The sequence below is a fragment of the Kogia breviceps genome, chromosome 2, assembly GCF_026419965.1.
Source record: "Kogia breviceps isolate mKogBre1 chromosome 2, mKogBre1 haplotype 1, whole genome shotgun sequence".
NCBI classification, from domain to species: domain Eukaryota; kingdom Metazoa; phylum Chordata; class Mammalia; order Artiodactyla; family Physeteridae; genus Kogia; species Kogia breviceps.
The window spans coordinates 16509019-16523675 of record NC_081311.1 but is presented as its reverse complement, the minus strand read 5'-3'; the positions used below and the strand labels follow the sequence as shown (position 1 = coordinate 16523675).

The following is a 14657-nucleotide window of genomic DNA, read 5'->3' as shown; positions in this document are numbered from 1 at the left end:
ATAGTGTAACTCAACCTGAAGTTAATCATAATTGCCACCATTTGCTATTAAGCAAATTCATTACATGAGACAGACTGGTGTGGTCTTAGAATGTTAGGCCCTTGAATATTAGGGCTGAAAGGCACCAAAGGAACCATCTGTTTTAAGCCTCTTATTTTATAAATGAGGAGACTACGGGCTCAAAGAGATAAAGTGATTTGCTGAAGGGCATATACTGAATTAGGTCAAAAGATGGAATTTGAACCCAGCTCTGCTGGTTCTTAGTATAGTGTCTTTTCCATTGTGCTACTCCATCTCAAACTAGCTCTAGAGTTATTAGTCCTAAAAACGAAATTAGTTTTTTAAAGACATTATAAAATTCAAAGCCACCAGTTATGCATTTGGATGTTACAAAAGTTTCCAAACCTCACTCTCGGTTTCTGTACTTAACTCACCATGGTTTGTGGACCAGCACCGGTCCACAGACTATACTTTGGTGACCCTGTTCTAGAGCACTGCAGCGTAAAGAGATCAAGGAGGGAGGTAGGGGCCCACACGGAAGACTGAAGAGTGAATAAGCAAGTAGAAGCAAAACCAAGAGAGAGGGTAGTTTCCTGGAGCAGGTGTTTTAAGGAGAGAGTGATCAGCTGTGTTGAGTGCGATTGATGGATCAGGTGAAATAAGGACTAAGAATTGATCGTTGATTCAATGTTATAGTTAATTGATGTCCTCCACCAGGGCCGTTTCAGAGTGATGGAGGAGGCGCCTGATTAGAGCAGGTTAAAAAGAATTGAAGGAGAGGAACTGGAGAAGGCAAATATAGATAGCTCTTTGAGGAGCTTAGCTAAAAAGATAAGGGAAAAGAGAGCAGTTGCCCGCAGGGGAAAACAGAGTTGAGAGAGCAGTAGAGGAAAGGACTGATGATACGTGTTTCGGGGTATCCTTTAGGAGGGTAGGAGAGGTGGCAGGCCGGCCTTTGCCAGGAATGTGGACCTCATTTCCACGGTAAGGAGGGAGGGCCTAGTGTGCGACCCAGAGATCCAGATGGGTAAGTGTGGAGTGGATGCTTGTGGAAGCGCTCTTCTGCATCCTTCTGTTGTCTTGATTATTGGGAAGCACAGCCACCAGCTGAGAGTGGGAGTGAGAGGTGGTGGGGGAGGTTTTGTCAGTTTGAAAAAAGAAGAGGGTCAGGAGGGTGGGAGGGTGACAGCCTGAGGGAAATACAGTGTGATTGCTGAACGGCCGGGAGGCTGTGTTTGAGGCTGGCTGTCATGAATTGAAAGTTAGGCTAGTCCACGTGGAGGCTCTTTGTCTCCAGCCAAGGTGAGGCACAAGGGAGCAGAAGTGTAGGTATTGGCTCAGCAGTTTAATCAGCAGGTCTCTGGGGTCCTGCTCCAGTATTAATTATGATTACCACTACGCTACTAAATCTCGCAGATTCTATTCTAAAGAATTAAATTGATTTTTCCCTTGAGTTTGATTTTTTTTTAATATATTCTTGCCTTTAACTGAATTAACTTGACACAAACTCTTTCTAATTCAGTTCTTTGGTTGTTTTATTATTATCTTTCACTTTTCCAGATAGCGTCTGTCAAACGCTTTAGAGCTTTCAATTTCTGTTCATTTTATTTCAGTAGTATAATTAGGACTTGACTTACCAGTTATTAAGCCTGAAGCTGTGTTTTCTTCTCTAGGAATTCCAAAGGTAGAATTTGAGCCCCATTCACTTTCTTGCTACAAGAAATTGGATGCCAAAGCCATTGCTTAAAAGTATGCCATTCAAGTAGAAGAAAAAACATTGTTGGAGGAGGATGTGTAATTAAATAAGGATGAATTACTATGATTAGAGTCCAGGCAGAGCCTTTGTCCGCAGTCACTAATTTGTGATCTTTTAATCTCAGAACATTTCCTGTTTGAGTTTATTCTCAAAAGTATTCAGTTACTGTAAATTATGTAAAGATTTGGGTGTGTGTTTGAATAGCAGTGTGAACTTATTTCATGAATTTATAAGTAATCAGTATACTGCTTGTCTTCTAGCAGTGCTTTCCAACATCTCTAACAGAGTAGACAACAATTTTAAAGTGAAACAGTAGTCCAGAACTAAATTCTGACTTGTCTCTAGTGAGCTTGCTCTGTCCTAGTCTCCCATGCTTTTTCACAGGTTCTCACTCAGTTTTGAATTTGCTGCCCGACTCCTCCTGTCTCATGTCCTCTCACACGCTCTTCTTTTGTACATTACCCAGATCCAGGCTTTATGCCTTCTTACCTCGGTGCCTTCTCAGAGCAGCAGCTACTGTCCTGCAACTGCCCGCTTGGTATCCACACCAGTAGAACAGGGAGATCTTGGTAGGCTAGCCAGAAGGAACTGCTGAGTTAGCGTTTGCTGTCTCTGGAGTGACTGACTGCACCTGTGGGGAAATCACCCGCATCTACTCCCCACACAGGAGAGGGCTGAGCCGTGCAGTACTAGAGTATGTTTGAAGGTAGCCGTGCAGTACTAGAGTATGTTTGAAGGTAGCCGTGCAGTACCAGAGGTTGTTTGGGCAGAAGAGAACTCAAACCCTGGCCATTCGTTCTGCAGGCCTCTGTAGGTTCAGAGCAAGTCCTCAACTGCCAGTTCAACTGTTCTGCCTGTGTCCACTAGTCTGAAAGCATCGCATCATTTGGAGATAACCGCTCTTTAATTGCACACAGAAAAATTAAATCAACAGTATTTTTATAGGATATTGGTAAGTTAACATGTTTAACTCTGTCAAATACACAAGTTAATTAGTATCAAGCTATTGGAGTACAAAACATGGATAGTATTAAAGGAAAGTGAAGTGATCTAAAGAGAAAATTCTTAGATATTTTTAGCTATTTTAGATACATGTGATGTATCTAGAAATTATCTACAGAAACACTGTGTTTTGTTTTGTTTTGTTTGTTTGGGGGTTTTTTGCGGTACGCGGGCCTCTCACTGTTGTGGCCTCTCCCGCTGCGGAGCACAGGCTCCGGACGCGCAGGCTCAGCGGCCATGGCTCACGGGCCCAGCCGCTCCGCGGCACGTGGGATCTTCCCGGACCGGGGCACGAACCCGCGTCCCCCGCATCGGCAGGCGGATTCTCAACCACTGCGCCACCAGGGAAGCCCAACACTATGTTTTATTTCTAGAATTGGACATTAAAATACCGTAATTTACTATTTTCCTGTTTTCATTTAACATATAAGAAGTTCCCCCACGAACCTGCTATTAACAAAATCAAACATTAAAATAAAACATATTCCTCAGTCCAGAAGTAAGCAAAAAAGCCAGAAAATTTTAAAAGAATTGTTTAAAAGCTCTGCACTTAACTCTTTAGGTTCTCAACCTTTCACATTCTTCTTACTCTTATTTGATATATTTATCTCAGATTTAATTTTTCAATCAACAGAATATTAGAAGTAATAAACTAAAGGAGAGATGAAGAGGACCAGTAGAGGCAGGTGCTCTAGTCTGTTGACTCATCCTGAGGTCAAAAGAGAGAAAAGCTAAAAAGTAGACATAGAATTTCATCACTACTCAGTAGATGGTCCTGTTTTTGTACAGATGGCCCCGAGTCGTTGTTAAGTCGTTAGGTTACGTTCAATGTGTTCTATTTAAGATGGCAGGAAAGCAGGTCCTGCATTTCCCAAATGATGGCTCTTAATAGCTAATGCTGAATGTCAGCCTAGGTATGCACTTCCTCAATATGACGCATATGTTCCTTCTGAGAGAAGGCACTGGGTGAGTAAAAACATTTTAAAAACTTTAATACTAGAAGACTTAATGATTTTTAGTGGTTTTTTAGACTTTTGTTACATAGATAATCTATGTATATTTAAGTCTCAGAGGAGTTTTATGTGTTAAATGAGGTAGACAAAATCTATTCGTTTTTTACATTGAGTCCATTGGAATAATGTATTCAGTGTTACTTGTTTCTAAAAAAAAGCAGTGGCTTTTTTTTTTATTACCACCTTTGGATATTCAATAATTCATCGTCTTAACTTGAAAGTCACTGCAGAGTTGTACATACATTTTATTCCCTATATTATTTTGTAGGTTGCATATTATATTTCTAGACACTTAATCTGGTAAAAAAATGATCTATTTTCTAAAGTGTCCTATGTTTATTTCTAGAACTTATTAATAGTTTTCATTTTTAATTCTATAATCCCATTTAAAATCTATAACCATATTGGCAGTATTCATCTTGATTTCAGTAGAAATAACTTTATAATTTATTTTACAGTGTTCAAAGGAAGAATTTTAATTTGACATCAAGATGATTAGACTAGGAACTTCTTATATCTTATTTAGTATCCTTCACACAGAGCACAATGCCTGGCGCTTAGAGGCTTTCAGTAAATATTTGTTGATTGAATGAATCTAGTGTTTGTAAGGTTTGTCCAATTTCCTACTTCTTATACAGTCTTAATAATTTACCTTTTTATTTTCTTCTAGGCAATGAATGGCTTCTTCAAGGACAGATACCATCTGGAGAGATAGACAGCATTTCCAGTCAGCCAACAATCTCACTGCAGATTCCTGGGGACTGTTTATCACTTGAAGCCGTTCTGTCTATCAGCGTATTTCTTTATTACTGTAGTGCGGACAGCAGTGCCTGTATGATGAAGGGAATTTTGTTCCGTCAGCCGTTACAAATAACTGATACACAACAAGACTCCATACCTCCAGTAGAGCTCCAGTGTATATTTTAGCAAAGCTGGCCAGCATTCCAGTGCCTCCTGGTCTCCTTCCCCACCATCACTGTGTGATTTATGAAGAGAAACTTTATTTCTGCCTCTGGCTACCCAGAAACCCATTGTTGAGTTCTAGCAACCGATACTAAAATAAAGCTGTGCTCCTTATTTATTTATTTTAGACAAATTCCTTCATTCTCACGGTGTACCAGCTAAGTCATTGACCGTGATTTGAACCATGATCCTGTAATCTGTGCTGCTATTTGGCCCAAGACTTAAGTCCACATTATAGGACAGAATATTATCATGAGATAATTTGCAGTGAATACTGATGAGAATCATGATACCAAATATTTCAACTTTTTTACATTTATCAAGCAGCACATCTGAATGTGTAAATTTCACATAAACTTTAAACAGAAGTTAAGATCCAGTCCACATATTATAAGGACACCTGCCATTCAAGGTGTGAGGTCTGTTTTAGGCCCCCAAAAACGTCTTTTCATCACAGTAGCAGCTTCAAGAGACCTAGGTGGTAAAAATGTTCTTTGTTCTCTTCTGTGATTTTCTCATTTGAGGTGTATTTATTCAGTCTATTTTAAATTATTTGCTATTTTAGCATACCATTATTAATGGTATGTTAAATATTCTGTATGTTTCTACGTACAGAAAATATATTTCTATATTTCTAAAAGTTAGAGTCTCTAAGGACATACAGGCCCACGCCTTTAACTTTTTTCTGAATGAACAATCTTACCAAATAACGGATGAATCCACAGAAATGTTATGACTTTCAAGGAGAAAAGGACTTTGGGACACATTACTGTCTGTGATACCACTTAAAGAACTGTGACACTGAATCTGATGCAAATGGGTATGTATGTTGTCTTAGAAGTTTACATTTCAGTTGAAGCGTTAAATGCAGATTTGTTGGGTTTGGGGGTTTTTTTGGTTCCCGTATTCAGAATTTAAATTATGATCATTTATTGTGATGTTTAAAAAAATTACTGTCAGGCCTTCAAAGTGAAAATTTCAATGTGAAGCACTTTCATGCTATTAATATGTATAGTATATCTTAATATATTACTTTAAAATATTAAGGCTGAAACGTACAGTGATTTGATGATGCTGTTTTTGATGGGTTTTTTTTTAACCTTAAAAGAAATAGTCACCAGAAGATATTGAAAGGCTTTTTAAATCATAATTTCTCTTTATAACTATTTTTAAAGCCTCTGTTTGTTTTTACTAAAACTGATTCAACATGTTTGTAGTTTAATCGGTTTACAAGATTTTTAAAAACAGGTGAATCATATTTATTCAGTAAATATTTGTAGACAATATAGCATAATATGCCTTCTCCCTTCAAAACCAGTGCTCAATTTGAAGTGTAATTTTTTAAGCATGATCATCTGCCCATATCTTTATATTTTTTCGAACTATAGTTTTGAACATACTATTTACTTCTTTTATTCAGGTTACCTAAATCTGAAGTAAGGAAATGCATAGATCATGACTTTCATTTAATTTGTAGCCTGCTAAAGACATTTTTAAAGAGAAGTATTATAAATGTAAAGTTAAAAGGAATTCTGTTTAAAATTATATATAAGTACTGCATAAACCTTTTCTCTCCATTAAAAAAAAATACGTTCTGTGATAAAAGGATATATAACATTAATTTTCTCTTTTATGGAGAATAGGCCATAGTAATTTTTTAATCTCATTTCATTATTATAGTTCTCATTTCTAGTTGGACAGGATAGTTTGGCTTAATTTTATCCTATTTAAGGACAATAATTTCACTCTCTGAAAGAAGTATATACAGTTTTAAATTGCTAATTCAGGAATGCCTAATAACTATTTTTTCAGTATTATACACACAGTATGTATTTTCACGTGCACTAAAATACAAAAATATTTCTTAGAATATGTTAATGTTCACTTGGTCTAGACAGTTTTGTTAGTATTAAGCTTATGCTCTTCTTGACTTTCAAAGTACAGTTTTACTGAACATTCTTATTCTTAGCCAGCCACTGGTCTGCATTGTTTTTTACATTCAAAATATTATTTATATGGGTTGGTATGATTTTTTGTAAATCATATTAAGCAATATAAATAGGTTCCTAGAATTTATGACTAACGTAAATCTCTTACATAAGAAGGAAGCACTAGAAAGTTTATTTTTAAAAACTTTGTGATTCCTGACTTCTGTTTTCTATAAGGATTTCTGCATATTTTTTAATTTATGCATGAGGAAAAGCAAACGTTATGTTCAGTGATAGTTTAAAAAAAGATTTTAGTGTTAGTCACTGTAATCAAAGTGCCAGTGATGTGGCCTTACATACACTTAGACATAATACCTGGGATATTTGCCCTAAATTATTCTGCTGCTTTGTCACCATTTTTCCTGCCACTCGTTATGATATCATTTCACAAATGGTAGAATTTTCTTTTCTGAATTTGTACTCAGGATTGATATCTCTGAAAAGAATTTTGCTTATCTTGAAAATGCTGTCTGAAGCAAATATTTAACCTTTTCACAAGGGGAAACTTTACAGTTTAATCACCCGTAAGTGTAACTTTGGTAAAGTTCAGTGACTCAACAATTTTCTCCTTATCTATTCTAATAATATATTTAGCTATAGTGCTATCAGGCCTGCAGAAAGCTATAAATCTTAAAACAGCCAAAAGGAGCTTAATATATGTAGATGAGTGTATGTATATATGTACGTGTATATATACTTATGCAGATACAGAGATCAACTCAATTTCTCACATGGCCAATATACTTTGGAGCTAGTACCACTGAAATAAGTTATTCTCTGCTTGTTTTTCCATAGTTGGAAAATTTGCGAAGACATTCATAATACATACCTCCGTAATATAATTTTCTGCCTGCCCAGCATTTAGCATTAGTTTATATCTGCCAATTAAAAACAGTCTGGCCATTATATTTGGCATCATGTTTAAGAACAATCATCAAAAACTAAATTTCCTAGCTCACGAGTTGCATAAAAATATATATGCGGAGGGACTATGTCAGTGGTGGACTGTGAATGGTGGACTTGTGAATATTTTTGTTTTCTACTTTTCCGTAATTTTTTCATTGAGCAGTTGGGTTATTTTAAAAAAAACAGCAAAAAAACCCCAACTGGGGATGTGCTTTAAAGATTTAAAATGAACTGAACAGTAAGGACTTGTTCTATAGTAGCTTTTCTAAAGTCACTTTTATTACCAAAGAAAGATCAGAACACAGTTTAGAGCTCTTTGATCTACCACTTCTCTGAAGTATGTGATTTGGTGGAGACAGAAATGATTATGGCTTTTTCTGCTGGAGTTTTTATTGTGTGATGTAGCGTAGCGTTCATGAGCACAGACTCTGCAGTCGCTTGGATTCTGCCCTATAAACTGGGGTTGCTATACCTGCCTTACGGAGTTGCTGTAAGGACTCAATGAAATAGTGTTTGTATAGCAGTTAGTAAATAATGAAACTGCTAGTTATTGGCTTAGTTAATAATAATGATAATAACTTATGTCTATAAACACATGGCTTCACATTTTCTTTGCAACCACAGTTTCTAAAGGAAACTATTTCTCTATCAACTGTTTGGTATCTAATACTCTCCATAGAGTTGGAATTCAAGAAGAGAAAGTTTTATAAAAAACATATGACTATTTTATAAACGTTGTTATAAAGAAACATACCTACAGTTTTGTTTTTTAAAGTTTTTTTAAGACCTGGAACTATGAGTAATAAACGTCCTTAGAGGGTCCAGACATACCCTAAACCACGTTCCTGGGACGTACTCTGACGGTGCTTTCCCAGATCTTCCAAGTGCCTTCATGCATTTTGCCTCATTTGAACTTCAGAATAACCTTATGAATCAGATAGGTAGGTCTTATGTCCATTTTACAGATGAGGAAGCAGCTTTAGAATGTTGGCAACGTGTCTCAAGATCAGCGCTCCCCGAATAATGGCTGATGCTGGAGTGGTGCCTGGTGCGGGCAGTTGCTCAGCCAGTTTTGTTGAATGACTAAGGGTGACTAGTGAGTGATGGATCTTTTATTTGAACACAGACCTCCTAATTCCTAGCTGTACTCCTAGATGTAGAGTGAAAACAGACTGGGATTAAGAGTACTTACTTTTGTGAATGCTTTCTTAAGCCTTTGGCAGTACTTAAACTAATAATAGCTAAATTTATTCAGTGCTTACTGTGTGCCTGACACTTTTCTAAGTGCTTTCTGTGTATTAACTAATTTAATCCTCACAACCACCTTATGAGGGAGGTACTATTTGTCCTTATTTCCCTGATGAAGAAACTGAGGCATAAAGAAGTTATAAGCAGTTAACACCAGTGTAATGGAGATCACACATTTAGCACTGGCCAAGCCTGGGTGCATCTACTCAACTACCATGCTGTGATGCCTGCCTCTCAAGTTTTTCTTTTTTAAAGCAGAAATCTTCATAGTTATATATAGTAACTAATCAACACAAAGAAGCAAAAAAATCCTAGTGGTGATGGTTTTGGAAATGTAAAGTAAATCCGTTTAATTTTACTGGCTTTGGGGACTTTTCATTATACATAGCTATCCTTCAGGGTTTGGAACAGTCTGTATAATTGTTTATCCCGGAAGATTTTATGTACGATTCTTTCTTAAATTCAGATATTATCCAGTTTTTCTTGGCAGATGGATGTATTAAAGAATTAAATAGCTTTTCAGTTCTGGTTCCAACAGTGCTATTTTAATTGGTCTTCAGAAGGTAATTGTAAGACCTTCTCACAGAATTCTTAGCACAGGACTCTCTCAAACCCTGAAAAGCTTATTCATATTTAAGAAAATACCATTTCAGTAAGTGAGCCCTAGAAACGTAATATTTGGCCAGTCTGTTAACACAAAGTCATCTGCCTACTTGATTCATAAATAGCACTGAAGTACGTAGGCCTCACCCCACCTGCCAAGACTCAGATATTTGCAATTCTATTATAGTAAAGTTTTCACCAGGTCAACCTATCATTCCAGCTTTAGGTACTGTTAAAAGGTATGAATTAAAATGCTACGTACCAATGATTACGATTCATGATCATCCAGGAATGCAGATGTTTTTCATTTAAATCGTTTGCTAATTTAAATATTATAATTTGTTAACATTGTTATAAAATTCCACTTCTGAAACCCTTAAAGAAATGTACATCAACTTGAAAAGGTAATGATGGCGTCATACTTTAGAATTCACTGTTAATCACCAAGGCTTCCTCCTCTTCCTCCTCCTGGGGCACGTTTTTTTTTTTTTAATGAATTCACGCTAACCGCAAGTCATGATTTTGTCCTGAATAATTAAAAGTTTGCTTTCTTTCCCCCCGTTTCCTTGCAATAGGGTAATAGAAAGCATGGCGTTAAGAGTTACGAGCCTGGACTGATCTCCTGTATGTATTCTGTGACCAGCAGACGTTGGCCCTTTCACATATTATTAGACTGCAGGTCAGCCTGGCTGCTTCGGGCCGAGGCTGCCGGTCTGACCACAGCCCGGGAAAAGCAGAACAGGAGGCCGCGCGGTCAGCTTCTCTGACTACATCCCCTCCATTTCTTAGTGTGCTGATTTGGTTTCGTTTTTTTCAAAGGTTGGAGTTGGAAAATGAGAACCCTAGATACTTGTGGAATGTTTGTCCGGCTATAGTTATTCCTTGTTTGGTGTGTCCCTCTTCCTCACTGGCATGTCGCCTTCAAGTGGCCCGAAGGACATTTTGTTCTGTTGAAAGCCCCACGACCAAAAGGAAAGAATCGCAAGTATTTCCAAATCTACTTCCCGGCCTATACCAACAACCGTATACTAAGAAGCACTAAACAAGCACAGTGGAGCGCCTGACAGCCATATACTCAGAAGTATTTTTGTAACATGTCAGGGCACGGTATGAATTCCTTCCTCTTTAAGCAGCAACTTGCAGACCTGGTGTTTTTCAGTAATACGGAGTTAAGCAAAAGTGTCAGATTTTTTTTTTTTATGAGTTAGATGGACAAGCAGAATTTATTACCCTTTGCTTTTAATCTCCTTGGTTACATATTTACATTTGAAATAAAATGAAATGAGACCTCATAATACTGAGAGGGGAACAAAGATCAGCCCTCAGATTTGAATAGAACCGGTTTAAACAGTATTTTTGATTCTTTAGTGTGCTATGCGCATGAAAAGTACGTGTTAAGGTATATAGGGCAAAACAGTTGATAAATTAATGGTAATGAAGGGTAAAAATAGACACATTCCTTTCTGAAAAGGAAGAAGGGCTCAGCCTTGGAGCCATCTTCCATTTTTAGATGTTGTAGTCATTATTCTTAATCCCATCAGAAATATATTCATTCTGTGAGCATGTGCAGGATGCTGCCATTACACTGTTGAGATACTTAACGAGTGTGTGTGTGTGTGTGTGTGTGTGTGTGTGTGTGTGTGTGTGGAGCTGGAATGTGTTTTCCCCGAGTGCCTCTTACGTTCATCGTCCAAATTTACCTGTAAAAACACACGACCGCTTCCTCTCCGCACCTTAGGCTTCCCGCTTTTGGAAAACAATAGTATAGTAGTTTCTATAGAAGTTTCAGTGAGGAACTGTGTGGTTCCAGAATAACAGATACAGTAGATTGGTTTTGCTGTGGTAAATTTTTCTTTCAAAAATTCCTAATACGTCAGTTTCCAAAGGAGGAGAACAGTACCCGACATGACTTTAGAAGTAATTTCTCTCTACTTGGAGGTATATGTTTCTAATTATGTTATACATAGGTTAATATTTTTTAAAAGTTTGAAATGTTCGCTGTTAGGGTACATCGAGAGCCAGTTTAGAAATGTTTTAATTGCTGTCATTACTTCATGTGTGGATTATGGACAAATCAAAGTTTGCTTGTGCTACATATATATCACACACATACATATATATACACACACAATCACTCAAATTGTAACATTTCATAAATTTGTCAAACTTTTAAAACTCAGACTCTTGCCTTCTTCTGTGTGTATAAACTTGTGATTTTATTTTTGAGAATAGAGTTGGTCTGCTGTGCTTAACTTCATCTCTGTCATTCCGAGGGTTTGGTTATATCTATTTTTTCTCCAAAAATAATAAAAGCAATGAAAATCCAATTTACAGGGTCATATATTGATATTTCTAGGCATGGTCGAGTTCTAAAAGAATTTACTTAGTCTGCATTTTTAAGTATTTCATGTAGTTAGAGTAATATATTTTTATACAACACTTTCTACATTTATTTCAAGTCTATTTTCAGTGACTTTTTCAAGTGCATGTGTTAACAGAAGATGGTTTGGAATGAGTACACAGTGGCCTTTGTTACCAACTCAAAAGAAGTGTATAATATGTGTGATTATAGAAAACAAGAATCTATACTGTACACTGAAACCTAATGCCGCTTTTCTAAAGCTTTGTACGTTATTTTCATGAAATAGATTAAATATTTTCCCTCTAAAGCCATGTTTCTCTCTTTTGTGCTGCTTTTAAGTATATCATGAGATCATTTTACTGCTTAGAATCCTATCAGTCATGATACTCTTTCTATAGCATTTTAAACAACTGAAACTATTTTAGGAACACATATAGATAAAATTCTGTCAGAAAGGAGAAACAAGGAAATGATCATTACCAGGTTAAGACGGGCAGTTAGTTTGGGTGGGAGGAGGCAGGGAGATGAGGGTGACCATTGGATGTGAGTCGTATCAACAGCCTAGCTTGTGTGTGAAGGGATTCAGGAGTTTTTACTGAGAGAGAAAATCAAGGGTTATGGATAATACAATTTTGTGCACCTGCATTCCATTAAAAAACAGGGCAATGAGGCTGGCACAAACTTGCTGAACTGGGTGGGGGTCAGGAGGATGGGGACAGTGTCAGAGGGTAGGCAGCAACCAACTTTTGAGCGACTTGCATTCTGAGTTTTCAAAGTTCAGCTAGAAGCCATTAAGGAATGTTAAACAGGGAGTCGTGTGATCTAGTTTGTTTTTGAAGATCACTATGGCTGCTATGTGAAAAATGGATTTTGAGGAATGGGGCCAGGAGAGAGGAAGCAGTTAGGAAGCTATTAGCCCAAGCAATAAAGAGTGGATTATGAATTGGGTTAGTATGGGAGAAGTGGATAAAACTGACACATTGTGGAGGGAAAACCCAATAGGATTTGCTGATAGATCTTTTTGCCCATGAAATTGGCAAAATTTAAGAAGTCTTGGTGAGGCCACGTGGAAATGTGCACTTTTGTAACGGTTTAAAGGAATATAAATTATACATCTTTTTCAAGGACTCTTTGGCAATATCTATCAAAATTTTAAATGCGTGAGTGTCTTGCCCCAGTAGTTGTACTTAACAGAAATCGATTGGTTCAAGCACTTGCATATGTGCACAAAAGTGTGTCGGCAATTGTAGTAGTGAAAAACTGGAAACAACCTAAATGTCCACCAACAGAATTAATGTAGATATCCTATTTTATTTTTTTAACTATATATATTATCAAAAAAGACAAAAAAAAAACAATGTTGGTAAGGATGTGTAGAAAAAGGAACCCTTGTGCACGGTTAATGGGAATGCATTAAAATTGGTGCAGCCCTTATGTAAAACAGTATGGAGTTTCCTAAAAAAATTAAAAACAGACCTACCATATGACCTAGTAATTCCACTTCTTGGTATTTATCTGAAGAAAATTAAAACACTAACTTGATAAGGTATATACACCCCTATGTTGATTGCAGCATTATTTACAAGAGCCAAGATATGGAAAAAGCCTGTGTCCATTTATCAATGAATGGATAAAGAAAATGTGATATGTGTATGTGAGTGTATATACACGTTTATACACAAAATGAGATATTATTCAGCCATAAGAAAAGGAAATCTTGCCATTTGCATCAACATGGATGGACCTTGAGGACATTATGATAAGCAAAATAAGTCAGACAGACAAATACCATATTATCTCACTTTCATGTGCATCTAAGAACAAAAACCCAAACAAACCAAAAAACTGAGCTCATAGATACAGAGAACAGATTGGTGGCTGGGAAGTGAGGGATAGGTGAAATGGGTGAAGGGGGTCAAAAGGTACCAACTTCTAGTTAAAAAAAAACCAAAAACTAGTTCTATACAGGTACATATTTGTTTACACACACACACACACACACACACAAATGACATAGACAATCTTTGTACAGTAATGCAAGATTATAAAAATGACCATGCAGGGACTTCCCTAGTGGCTCAGCAGGTAAGACTGTGTTCCCAATGCAGGGGGCCCGGGTTCGATCCCTGGTCAGGGAACTAGATCCCACATGCATGCCACAACTAAGAGTTCGCATGCCACAACTAAGAGTTCGCATGCCACAGCTAAGGAGCCCATGTGCCGCAACTAAGACCCCACACAACCAAATAAATAAATGTATTTTTAAAAAAGACCATGCATGTAAGCTGAAACTGCAAAGCAATCTTAATAACCAATGGAAGAAAGTATTATTTTCCATGACCTTTAAAAATATTTATTAAAATATTAAAAACTCTTAGTGTTATAAATGTATGGGAAATTTTTTAAAATAAAGCTAATATTATTTAGCACACTGTAATTGAAAACATTACCAATATTGAGAGTTAAAGTTTTCATTTCTCTGTTAAAACTTATCAAGAGTATTTGAACATTGTTTGCTTTCTTGCCATCAAATTTATGAGATAGAGCAAGTACCTTTTCTCTGCCCTGGCAAATTGTCACACTCCTTTCTAAGTCTGGATGAGCTACCAACATTTCAATCTTTGTGCTTTCAGTACTGTGCTATATTCTCCAAGAGTTCCTTTAATGTGAAGTGGTTTTTTTGCCAGTGTCACTTCCTCTGAGACATCATTCTTTTCATCACAGCCACTTTCCTCATTTATGTTCACTCGGTTTCTCTGGTTGTGTACCTAGAGGCCATCAGACATTCCCATGGGCAGCTATTTCCTCTGTATCTA

At 36.9% G+C, this 14657-nt stretch overlaps 1 protein-coding gene across 5 annotated transcripts in view; it reads left to right on the top strand.

The window, feature by feature from the left end:
* Positions 1 to 12148, top strand: part of NHLRC2 (NHL repeat containing 2) — a 66750-nt gene extending 54602 nt beyond the window's left edge. For 2 of the 5 annotated variants that reach the window (XM_067024598.1, XM_067024596.1), the window contains 2 exons: positions 4442 to 5554; positions 10299 to 12148. In XM_067024598.1, the coding sequence (XP_066880699.1) occupies positions 4442 to 4698 (257 nt within the window). In that variant the 3' untranslated portion in view covers positions 4699 to 5554; positions 10299 to 12148. Of the gene's footprint in view, positions 1 to 4441 lie in introns of all 5 variants that reach the window. The other 3 variants (XM_067024597.1, XM_067024595.1, XM_059054834.2) reach the window with 2 other exon arrangements.
* The last annotated feature ends 2509 nt before the right edge of the window (positions 12149 to 14657 follow it).